Source organism: Setaria viridis, chromosome 5 (assembly GCF_005286985.2).
Source record: "Setaria viridis chromosome 5, Setaria_viridis_v4.0, whole genome shotgun sequence".
In the NCBI taxonomy this organism is placed as follows: Eukaryota; Viridiplantae; Streptophyta; class Magnoliopsida; order Poales; family Poaceae; genus Setaria; species Setaria viridis.
Genome location: NC_048267.2, coordinates 31062125 through 31075214, shown reverse-complemented (window position 1 = coordinate 31075214; position 13090 = coordinate 31062125). Strand labels below are relative to the sequence as shown.

At 42.6% G+C, this 13090-nt stretch overlaps 1 protein-coding gene across 1 annotated transcript; it reads left to right on the top strand.

Moving 5' to 3' along the window:
* Nucleotides 1–6526: 6526 nt before the first annotated feature.
* LOC117856425 (uncharacterized) lies at nt 6527–9146 on the top strand. The gene is made up of 6 exons (XM_034738796.1): nt 6527–6679; nt 6790–6864; nt 7040–7543; nt 7825–8178; nt 8860–8951; nt 9050–9146. Exons 1-6 carry the CDS (start codon nt 6527–6529, stop codon nt 9144–9146), a joined length of 1275 nt encoding a protein of 424 aa, XP_034594687.1.
* Nucleotides 9147–13090: the final 3944 nt, after the last annotated feature.

The window sequence follows — 13090 nt, the reverse complement described above, 5'->3', positions numbered from 1 at the left end:
GTTTAGGTGAATGTGGTTTAAATGCAACTTATACTTCAACAAAAATTCTTGTCTTGCATCCTTCTTGTGAAAGCATGAAAAATTTAAACTTTCTGCATATGCATGTTGTGTAGAAGCAAGTATCACCGACAGAACCTACGAGCTCGACCCCACGCCGGAAGAGGAACCCGCCGCAGAGCTACATCACGTGGAAGCTGAGCTCGAGCCAAATCAAGACCTCGAAGACCAACTAGCTTTTTCTGAACCTGAAGGCAAGCCCCGGTGCATGCTTCCCTATTTTTTTTAAATTATGCAACATACTGATGCTTATGATTGTGCATTTACGTTTATAGGAGTTGATTGAAACCTTAGATGCATGAACTTAGTACCTTTGATCTGAACACTAGTTGCTAAAGTTGAGTAGTTGCTGTGCTAAATAGGACTCAGTAAAAGTCGAGTGATTGCCTATCACTCGCGAGTTATAGGAGTTGTTTGTTTACTCATTCTACAACTATAAGGATGATGGACGGGACCGAGAATGGTTCCAATGTGGTGGTTGCCCCATCTGTCTAGTAATGAACTTGCTAAGGTCAAAACGTGTCAGCGTTCATGATCAAGTGCTTGAAAGTACTAATCTCATACCTAGTATGGGATGGGGAAGCCTAGTACCTGATTGAACTAGGACGTGGCTTATACTCCTGCTGCCCTGGAACGAGGTTCTCATGGTGCATCATGTGGGTGCAAGTGCGGTCACAGTACGGCAAGAAGCCAGGACTGTGGAGCATTGCATGCCAAGGGAAGTTTGACCCTGACAAGTGCCCGGGGATCGATGGGGATGGCTGACGAGTGAAGTGACCTTTTGTGGTGCGCGGATGTCATGGGATTAGGTTCACCATGTATGGTTAATAAATTCGAATCAATTCGTCTGCCTCTCACAGTTTGGGACTACTTGATCGCTATTCCGCACTGAGTAAAGATGGAACATGATGATGATATTAATCTTGATGCCTGTTCTTTAATTGTTTGGAAACTATGCTTTCTTAGTATAAGTTGCTAATTTAGACTGGTTAATGAACTTAGAATCTGAGCTAAAATATTGAAAGTAAGGATCAACTTTAGTCGCTTTTGGCAAAAACAAACCCACCGCAAAAAAGCATTGCATGTCTAGGAGTCGGTGAAGTAGTTATCACCTGCTGGGTCAGTCTTGCTGAGTATTAGTTGCTCATCCTTGCTTGTGGCATAAATTTTTAGGTAATGTCAATAGTTTGGCTGCTAGCGCCACTTGGCCTACCCAGCTCCCCCCGGGTTGGACAGTCGAGTGGGATCCCTCCTTGGACGGTGGGGACATGGATCATTGATATCATGGTCGGCTTCGCCATGGTATTTTGTATCGACGTTTAGATTCCGTCTATTTTACTTCTTCGTTGTTTACAACCTTGCAAAACTCTGTCTGAATTTCAAAACTTTGATGTAATAAATTGTTGAACTATGTTAATGTGATGGGAATGTTGTAATCTCTGTATCTACTCATCTTCGTGTGAGCAATGCTTCTCGATCCTGAGTAAGTGGTTTATCGGATGAAATCTGACGCACGACCAAGTTGACTTGCTTAAAGTGCATGATCGCGTGCCAGGCAACTTAAGTGCATTTTAGTCAGGTTAATTTGGACGGTTCCACCATACATAAGAACTTCGAGTCCACAAACTCTGGCTGAACATCGTAAAAAAATCTTGAAATAGTTTTTCAAATTACCTTTTGGAGCTAGATTTTCATAGTACAAGTATGGTGGCTAATAGCCGGTTCAGGCAGAGATTTGTTCACTTACCTTGACCCATCGGTTTATAGTTGGTTTTGGATTGTCAAAATAGGCCATGCTAAGTGAACAGGTCTTTTGCCTCGACAGGCTATTGGGCCACCATACTTTTATTATGAAAATGTGGCACTTGCTCTAAAAGACATTTGGATAATTATTTCAAGATTCCTTTATGATACTCAGCTAGATTAGGTGGACTCGTAGATCTCATATTGTACCATTATTTTAGGATTGGTGTATCTTTTTACCTCCCAAATTAAGGGTCGTGATGTGGACAATCATATGTTCTAAATATCTCAATTATGTAAGATTCAATATGTATGATTTACTCTAGTTAATACTCTACATATGTCACGAGGATTAACGGTCATGATGCAAATGATCGATATTTGAATTTTTATCTCTACTATTTCATACATTTAGATACATGTGACAATCTTGTCATAATTATCAGAACATTTTATTACAATTAAACATTTTCATATGTAACGTATTTAGTTAATATCATGATGACAACATTTTATAGTCAAAAAATAATAAAACAAAAGACATTACGCGTGCAAAAGGAAACTGCTGGAGACAGACAGTTTCAGCTCCCGCCATTTTGGCAACTATAGTACTGGCCATTGTTTGGAATTGGTACTAAATGCTCCAATTTTCTGCTCCCACCATTTTAGATCATTTAGTACCAGTTAGAAGCCCTACCCGGTACTTAATGGAGCAATTTAGTACTAGGCAAGGGCTATAATCGGTACTAAATGTCCCACCAACAAATACTTCATCTTCTCTGAACACTTAGCAATTTCCAACAAGCCGCAGTTATTCCTGCCTCCGGCTCCGTCGCCGTCGCCCCGTCCCGACCGCCACCACCCCATCCCCGGCTGTCGTCCTCGTCACCATCGTCCGTCACCCCGTCCCCGGCTCCGTCGCCCATTGCCCCCGTCCCCGACTACCGCCATCCTATCCCCGGCCGCCGTCCCATCCCCGTCGCCCCGTCCCCGACCAGCGCCACCCTGTCGCCATCACCCGCCACCCCGTCCCCGGCTCCATCGCCTGTCGCCGTCGCCCTGTCCCCAACCATCGCCACCCCTCCCCGGCCGTTGTCCCCGTCGTCGCGCCTCTCCCTCCCCGCCGTCCCCGCACGCGCCCTCCCCGATTAGTTTTTTTTGATAATTTTGAGATGCAATTATTTTTTTTGATACAACTATGGCATAAGGTTATATCTCTTAGAGGACATGTAGATATTCATGGGTAGCATTGTGATAGAACTATGGATGGCTATGAAATGATGGTCTAGATTTATTTCAATGTATATGATGTGCGTATATGATAATGTATTATTGGTGGCAAAGTTGACTAGTTAAGAAAAATGGTGGCAAATTATCTTGTCACAATTTTATTCGAATAGTTTGGGCTAACTATGGCAAGTGGAAGTTCTTCTCGCCGTGGTGGTGGCGGCCGTGGACACTACATTTTCAAGGAGCCACCGTTAGCTCGTCCTCCAGGAGTTCACTTCCCTAGTCGCGTCATTGACATGCCAAAAGGCGATCGAAGCAAAGGAGCAATTCCCAACATAGTAATATTCTTTCCTTCTTGAAATTGATTTTTTACTACACATGAATAATTCCTAAATTTACTTACATATACAATGTAGCCTATCGATAATATTAGATGGCTGAAAGATGTTGTCCAAGCTCTAGGTGGTATTTCTCCTTTAGTGCAATCTGAGATAGTTGGTCCATGGAATTTTAAAAGAGTAAAAATCTCTTTTTCAAATACATGTTCGAGAAACATAGGCCAACTGGACGAGAGTACTAGAACAGCCCATCCCGATGGTTTCAATTACCGCATGGGGTCAATTAGCACCAAGTAGAGTAACTTTCGAAAGAACTGCCGTGGAGGCCTATCTACAACAGCTTAAGGATCATGGGTACTTTGTGCTATACTTCTCGTATGTTTGAATAAGGCGCTCGAGTAGGGACAAAGCAATGTGACTAGGACTACTGAGAGGCTTTGTGAGCTGAATCAACATGACATGGTATGGAACATATCTAATCATCTTTTTATCTTTAATTATACAACCAAAGCAGGTAACCTGTAGGTTTGAAATTAATTACCACGGCAATACAGATTGCAAAAACCAGAAAAGGAAAGTGACTTGAAACATAAACATACCTAGGAATCCAATGCTCGTCGATAAGCAACAACTGAAGAGGCACTCTGAGTCGTTGGGTTCAGACTCTCTACTCTGGTTCATCTCTTAGGGGGTGTTTGGATACCCCGTGCTGAACTTTAGCACCTGTCACATCGGATGTTTGGATACTAATTAGGAGTATTAAACATAGTTTAATTACAAAACTAATTACACAGATGGAGTCTAATTCGCGAGACGAATCTATTAAGCCTAATTAGTCCATGATTTAACAATGTGGTGCTACAGTAACAATTTACTAATGATGGATTAATTAGTCTTAATAGATTCGTCTCGCGAATTAGACTCCATCTGTGCAATTAGTTTTGTAATTAAACTATGTTCAGTCCTCCTAATTAGCATCCGAACATCCGATGTGACAGGTGCTAAAGTTTAGCACGGGATATCCAAACACCCCCTTATTCAGACACCGGTTCAGACTCTGTCTTACCAACATTCTCCATGTAGGTGTCCGGTATTACCAAAAACTTGTTGAGCGTTGCTCAATTGGTTAAGGATAATGCTAAACCTGCGGAATTCACCTCTTCTTGTTGTTTGGTTAAGGATCGAGTGACACAGGAGGTGCTTCTGCGCGGCACCCTTTTTAATGGGCTTTACCGTCTTTCTTTACCTTCTGAAACAAAGCTTTGCTTGGCGAAATAACTCCAGCCTATATTTGGCATCTCATCTATTTAATTTAATTTCAGTAAAGTCTCAGGAAAGGAAAGGAAAAAAATCTAATTTAATTTCAGTAAAGTCTTTTTTTCTGCTTTATCCTTCTGTCAATCAAAGAAAGGGAATGCAGATGTTCTGCCGCCCTCTCTTCGTATGCCACCAGCCTTCCTATAAAAAAAGATTCATTCCTTGAATTGAACTGAACATAGGCCTCTCTCTTGCGGCTAGCGAGATTGGCTCACGCGAAAAAGGCAACTATGTATGCATCCTTACTATTGCGAATGTATGCATCCTTACTAATTAAAATTAAACTGCTAATTAAACTGCAAATTATAATGCTAATTAAACTACTACTATTAATACTAATTACCCATCCAGATGTACAAGAATAATTACTAAAACTATTACTACAATTCAGATCTACAATAATAGCTATTATTAACAAACAGATCTACAATAATAATATATCAAATATTAAAAAAAGTAACTACACAATAGCGAAAAAAACTTACCTTAGCCCCTTCTCTCTCATTCCTTCCTTCCCCTCCCTTCCCTTCCCTTCCTTTCCCTTACATCTCTGTCTCTCCTTCTCTTTCTCTTTCTCTTTCTCCTCTCTTTCCCGCACCCCCTCCATCTCTTTCTCTTCCTCTCCCGACGGGGGCGCGGGGTGCCTTGTATAGGCAGGCTCCTGTCGTCAGTTGGTTTGGCGATAGGGCTCACATGTCCCCCAGTCGCCAGGTCGTTTGGCGACAGGGGCTCACGTGTCCCGAGCTGTCCTCTGTCGCCAAACAGTCTGACGACAGCAATCCTGTCGATAAGCAGCCTGGCGACAGGACGCCACGTGCCACTTGTCGCCAGTTCGATTGGCGACTGGCCCTTGTCGCCTAACAAATTTTCAAAAACGTGCGTTAACTTTGCAAATTGAATAAAATAAAATATTAATAATAAAAAAACTCCCTGCGCAGGGGAGTTCCCCTCGGTGGATTCCGTCCCTGTGTTTCCCACCCCTTGTTTCCAAACGTAGCCTAAAAGGAAAAAGACAGGAAGGCCGCTTGGCCCAGCCCACTGGATGGCCTATTAGGTTATTCCCACGTCCCGTTCCCCCACGTTTTATGCCGTTCCACGACAGGTCTGATCTTCCCTGCTTCTCTCTTCCGCCGCCGCTTACTGCTCCTCTTCCGCCGCCGCTTACTGCTCCCTCTTCCGCCGGCGCCCCTGCTCCTCTTCGGGCGCTTCCTGCTCCTATTCCGCCGCAGCAGCGCTCGTGGATGACGGCGACGACTTTCTGGTTGGCTCCCCCTCCCTTGTTTCCTCTCTTCCCCCGCTCTCCACCCCGCCTTGGCTGTTCGCGACGAGGACGCCCGGAAATTCTCAGCGCCTCGACGCCTAGAGAAGGCGACGCCTTAAAAACTATGGCGCCAACAACTATTAGTATTTTTTTAGTATCAGCAAGTTTTTGATCTGAATCAATAGTAGCCAGTGAAGCCTTGTGGAAATCACTTATTGTTGCCGAAATCCAAATGTCCAACTTCGGTAGTGTTTGTCACTCATCGTACTTGGTAATGTTTGTCACTCATCGTACTTTCTAGCATTCTGTTGATTCTTGATAGGATAGACATGTTATATATAGCATAGCATTCCTAGTTTTGTGACGATATCCAGATACACATACAAAATATTAACATGCACGTTGCATTATTGAATGATTCAAGGCCCATCTTGTCTTGTTGTATTCCGGATTATTGTTGTTAATCAATATGATTAATTGAAATACTGAAATGTAATCTTGTCTGGAATCTAATTCAAAGTTCAACCTTGTTTCAAACGAAGAAACAATGAGATTCTTCTTCCTGGAAAATTCTGCGCCAATGCATGAAAAGTGTGAAAGGGAGGCCTTGCAGGCAGCTGATCAAGATAACAGTAAAGATAAAGACGCATCGACAACGGATGAAACAGAGGATCCATGGGATCCTCCATATGATCCTTGCCCTCCTTGTGAAACCTGGGAAGAGTCAGAAGAGGTATCATAGTCACCCATCTCTCTCTCTCTCTCTCTCTCTCTCTCTCTCTCTCTCTCTCTCTCTCTCATGTTTTCTTGTATGACACTGACTCTTAACATTTTCTCTTTCAGTGGTTCCATAAAACTACTGCTTTAATTGCTAACTCCAGGGCAACCAATATAATTACCCCAGACCGTACACCACAGGTTTTTGCTATATTCTTCTACATAGTCCAGTCGACACATTATGTTTGTTATTTTTGCTTCAATCATGCTATCTGCTGAAAGTTTTTAGTTTTTTTTTCTTAAATTGCATCTTGGCATGAGTTCGTTGTTATTTCTTTGCCTTCAACCCTTTGCAATTGTGCGTGTTTTAATACAGCGGGTGACTGATGCTTTATGGCACAAAGTTCCGGACCTAGTTTCCATCCTCGAAAAGGATAATGTCCCCGGCTTCCTCCAACTTTTTAATAATAACAGGGGATGCATGGCATGGGGTTTTGTCATCACCCCAGAAACCTTCAATTACATTGTCAGTGAAAATGCACTGCGATGTGCCAAAGTTGCGTTGGAGGGAAAGGCACCTGAACTCAGTGGACACCGTGCCAATCCCAACTACATGAATCCATATGGATACTTCCCGCTTCACGAAGCTGCTGAAAAGTTCTCTGTTGATATGATCAACTTGCTGTTCAACTATGGTGCATCAGCTAATGTTCGCACAGCCGGTGATAAGATCATTGAGAATCTACTCCCACTCCATGTTGCGGTTGAGAATACTTGCCTCCACAAGTATCTGGAGGACAGTTTATTGCCTTTCCAGGATTATCCGGATCGTCGAGACTATGTCTACAAGCTCATCCAACTCCTGTGCCTACCTGAAATGGTTAGTCACATCACTTCTACAAAATGTACTTATTTGCAGCTGGCAAAGAATAGCAGTTATGTTCATTCATTGTTGCAAACCACTTGTATAGACTTATAAACTGAGCTTAGTATTCCTGTCTTATGTTTTGTATTTGTTCATGCGGTGGGCACATTTTTATTTAAAGTTTGCAGAAAAGGGGTCATGAACTTTGAATTGCTGTTAAAATATCTCCTCAGCACTTGCTCGCATAGATATGCTGAAATTCACCGTGTTCTTTTTTCTTGGTTGTGCTTTTACAGAAAATTTTCTTGGATACGACTAGATTGCTCGCGAAAAAGACGGATAATCTACTTGACGAGCTCTGGAACTATGTGAAGGATGGCAAGCTTGTCCAGACTGCAGTTTTACTCCTGGCAGGTCAAGAGCAGATCCGTCAGGTTGGTTCGTCCAAGAAGAGAAAAGGCTTTTCTGAGCCAGATGGGTTTGACACTATCATGACTTGTTTGATGAAGTGTTCAGTTGCCCTAAAAGAAAAAAGAAGGGATCAGAATGAGCTGGAGGCGAGTTTAACTCTTGAGTGCATTGCTTTGCTTGTTAATATAATTTCCAAAGCTGGTGAAGATCTTGATGCATACATTCAAACACATTCAGAGGTACGCCCTTAACCTTCTAAGAGTATCTCAGCAATCTGAGCTAAAAAAATGGCTATAAATATTCTTTATAGTACTTTATTCTTGCACAAACCTTCTGAATGGAATAAACTGAGATATTGAAAAATAATCAATGTTTGTTTGATAGCATCTTTTAATCTCTTTTGCTGGGCTAGCATAAATTGATTTTTTGGGGGTTTTGGCGGACCATCAACTTTGTCTTGAAGCTTGTATTAGAAAATTTGAAGAAAGTTAATACTTCCACTGAGAAAACCAAAAGAAAAGAATGAAGGTAAGTTAAGTTCCAATAACTTTTGTGCTTGTATTTTGTGTAACCAATACTATAAGAAAGAAATTAGAATAATTAGGACAGTTCAATTTAGTTGAAATATACGCGTGTTTGATACAATGATTGATGCTCACCCAATTGAATTGTCTAGATTTTACTATTGTATTGTAAAGCCTGAAAACCCTTTCAGACCTTGGTTTAAAACCGTGACCATAGTTGAATGCATTTATACTCAATGTCATTTTATATTGGTATCTTTGCACAGGCAATTGACCATTCGTTTCATGATCTTTTGACCAGCATTAGTTATATGCCGTAATCTGTTTTTAGTATTGCATGACTTTTTGTTTTTTCAATCTTGTATGACAGTCTTAAACTTCATGCAGATCATGCAGGAGCCCTATGTGGAGGTCCTTGAACGGGTGTCTTCTATTCTTAAGGACCGTGGATTTTTCCCTACCGGAGAAGGAATCGACGTTGGAAACCTGTAGTACTCATTTTTCATTGCTTTGATATAACAATTCGTTTGCAAATATACAATTGTACTGTTGATTATTTATTTATTTCATCCATTTCTTTTTGAAGCTGTCCTTTTGATTGTAAAATGTTCTCTGACCCTGGATCACGTGGTGAGTGTTTGGGCTTGAATTATTCTTTCCATACTTTGCAAAATGGACCCTAATGATTTTGTTACACGGAGAACAGAGCATCTGGATGCAACCAGGGTTGATACGGAAACAGCTTATCCACATGCTTCATTGGGAAAGGTAAAAATATTCAAATTCTCGAGCATCCTTTTTTTTGGTGGCAAATTGCATCTTTTTCCGTACTTTTGCATGTTTGAAAATATCTGATAGATGGAGCTAGGATATTCTTTTTAATGTAGGGTTGATAAGTTTAATGCACATGAACAAATAAAAAAGTAGTACTGTAATTAGATATATACATGAAATTTTCGAGCTTAATACTCTATATTCTTCAGAGGGCTTTGATGGTTATCTAGAATTCAAATGGTCACTTGGAATTCCTATTATCTGCGTACAGTCTCTTGTTATGATATAGGATGGAAAAAGTCTATTACGGTCCTCTTAACTATTGCCACGGTTTAGTGTTTCGTCCTCAAATTTCAAATCTGGTAGAAAGTCCATCATTTCTAAATACTGGTGCATTATTAGTCCTCGATCTGGTTTTGCTGGAGGTACCAGATGACACAATCATGTCATCTAGTGGTCACATCATTGTCTATGTTACCTCGATTATCTATCTTAGTCACCATTGGGGATAGGGTAAATTGATTGATGGTAGGAAATTACCTCATCTGCATCAAACCTTCTTTTTCAAACGCATGGTGTCGCACGCCTGGTATAGCGCTTTCGTGTGCATGTCTGCGCTGATGAGCTTGCAGCTATGATTGACCATAGTCACCGAGAACGGGGTCGAGCCCGCGTTCCGCGGCCCGGGGACATCGTCCCGAATCGAGGGTCGGGGTCGAATAGGGACGATGTCCGTCGCGGTCCTGTTGCCGACTCTCCGTCTCCGACGACCGTCGATGTGGGAGGCGGAGGCTTGAGGCGGTCGATCTGAGGCGGAGCTCTGGCGATGCAGTGGAGAGAGCAGCAGCAGTGGCAGAGGAAAAGCAAGGAGGAGGAGTGGTGGCCGCTGTGACAGAAGAGGAGCAGGAAGGAGCGGCACCGGCGGCGGCTGCAGAGGAGGAGCAATCGCGGCGGCGTGGCTGCAGAGGAGAGAGGATGAGCGGCGGCGGCAGAACAGAGAACCTGTGGAAGAGAGCAGCGGTGCCCTATCTCTGCGACCTGAGAAACCTGGGAATGACCTAGGCCGCATATGGGCATCCTAGTGGGCTGGGCTGAACGCATTTCCTCCTTTTTCTCCCTCGCTGGAGAGAACAAATAAGTACCTGGGGGAGGGTTTCTTATTAGGGCTGGCGTGCAAGGTGGAATGTCGGCTTGTGCAGGATCTGCTAGCTATGGGCTTTGCGCGAGGCAAGGTAAATGGGACAATGAGCAGGGGGAGGGTGCGTGCAGGATGTTAGGGAGTTATACTGGAGGGCTGATTCAGCGAGCTTCATCGTGTGCAAAATCTCCTGGTTATGAGGGGCACTTCATGTTTTTTGAGTGTAAAGGTATCTTGTTGTGGAGCTGAGGTGAGCGGTAACGGAAAGGTACCTTGTTTTGGAGCTGAGATGAGCGAACAAACTTCAACCTAGACAATAGCTGGGAGAAACTTTTTCCCTTCCTCAGTACACTGCAATTGGGCAACTAGAACTTCTCTTGCACATTAGCACCCCTATGAATTGGAAAATAGCACCTGGAGTAAGACTTGTCAAGTTGAGCCTCTAGCCACTTTTTAATGGTGTCCCACCCCTGCTTGTCTCATATTTGCCTCTATTGTTAACTGAACAATCTGCCGCATTTACTGGGGTTACTTTGTAAATGTATCTCAGTTTGTGTCAGTTCTGATGAAATTGTTTCAGTCTACTCTTTAAGTTGTATTAAGACCATGTCTAAGTTACTTAAACATGCTACTCAAACACTACAATTAAGTTCTGTATCCAACTCAAAAAAGTATTTTAGGTGGCTTGCTTACCTGACTGATACCATATTTTTTCATTAGTATTGCAAATGACATGTCGTCACAAATGCTGCTGGGTGGCAGTGTCCAAGCTCAATATGGTTTGCTTTATGGTTTTCTAACATTTGTATGTGTTGACTTTATGGGGCAGGCCACCAGAAATAAAGTTTGGAATCTCGAATACACAAGGAACTGCTTCTTCCCATTTTGGAGATCGGTGCTACTCTCCCATATTCGTGTTGTACTTTATCCAGACTATGCAGCAGCTGATCCTAAGTGTAGGCTTAATCATGACAAACAGCGTCAGAAATCAGCCGACAAAGGATCTTCTCCTACAATTCCAAGTCATATTCGTGCTATGTTGGGAAGAACTCTGCAAATTTCAAATGACCATGCATCAGCAAGGCTGTTTAGTACCGCTGCCTTGGGAATGAGGCCGCAAGCTACAGCTAATCATACATCCAGAAGGCTATTTGGTACCACTGCGTTGACTCTGTTGAAAGTGTTAAAGAAGGCATGAGTAGAAAGGTATTTGTTTTCCCCGTTGAATCTCTCTTGTGTATGGTCGATATTTCGCATGTCATTTTCAGGCAAATAAATTCTCATTTTTGTCTGCAGGTGCCATAAAGCTGTGCTGGTTGATCCAACATGAAATAAATTATATTTGTCTGTGCAGGTGCCAGAAAGCTGTGTTGGTTGATCCAACATGGAATAAATTATATTTGATATTGTAATGGACTGATGTGTTAAACTGTAGCTGTTAAATTGTTCCTCTATAGTAGCTGTGTGCTGTAATTATATTTAGTCAAGTAAACAAGACGTACCTGTACTGTGAACTGATGTGGTGCTGGAACTGTTCTAGTGTCTGGCTAGTGCAATTACTGGACAATTGCCTGGATCTGGGTTAATCTGGCTGTTTATTGGTAGTCCGTATAGTCTTTGTCGTCGTTTTTCGTGCATGCCTCGTTTGCGGCTGGCTGCCTTCTGGTTTTACGCCCACCCATGAAGACCTGAAAAGTGAGCCTGTGAGGTAAAACCCTAGGCGTCTATAGGAAGCAGGCGCCGTGAAGTGCAAACGTGTAGTATGAGACTTTCGTTGTACGTGCTCCATCTGTAATTTAATAAATTTCCTTACTCCCTCTGTCCACAAATGTTAGCATTTGTTGACTTTTATCCATCATGTTCGACCACTCATCTTATTCAAAAAAATTATAAAAATATAAAAATAAATAAGTTATGCATAAAATATATCTAATGATAAAACAAGTTATAATAAAATATTTAATATTATGTTAAATATTTTAAATAAGACGAATGGTCAAACACGATGACTGAAAGTCAACAAATGCTAACATTTATAAGACGAGTGAAAGTCAACAAATGCTAACATTTATGTTGGAAAAAATAAAAGTTTTAACATGGCATATACTTAGGAGTTCTAACATTTGTGGACAGAGGGAAACATTTTTGGAGTTCCAACAGACTCTGGCTTCAACCTCTGTTGGAGTGTTGGTATCCGAATGGCTCCGGTCGGCATCTTTGGCTAGTGCCGCACGCTCGCCATTGACACTCGCCCTCGTTCCCGTGCGAGATTTTGCTGCTCCGACCCTCCCGCGCACCTGGCCCTCTCTGGTCTTCCCCCAACAAAGCGCCCATCTCTGCTGTACCTCGCACCAAATCGGCGCCGCCTCGTTTGAATCACACCGCAGCCGTAGCGTAGTCGTCATGTCCAGGCCGCCGCGTCCCCGTGCGGTGCCCTGCTGTTGCGTGGTCGTCTCCTCTCTGGCAAGTCCCGCAAGGATTCCAGCAGGATTCGGAGGCCACATTCGGAGGCCACAGGCGTTGAGGGCTGGCGGCGTGAGCCCTGGTAAGGAACCAGCTCGATTCAGTAGTACTCCCTCTGTCCACGAATATAAGTTTTAGATTTTGTCCTAAATCAAACTTTTTTAACTTTTACCAACAATAACGAAAAACTTGTGAAGATATACAACATAAAGTTGATTTGATGTTATTCGATTCATCGTACTACGAACTACT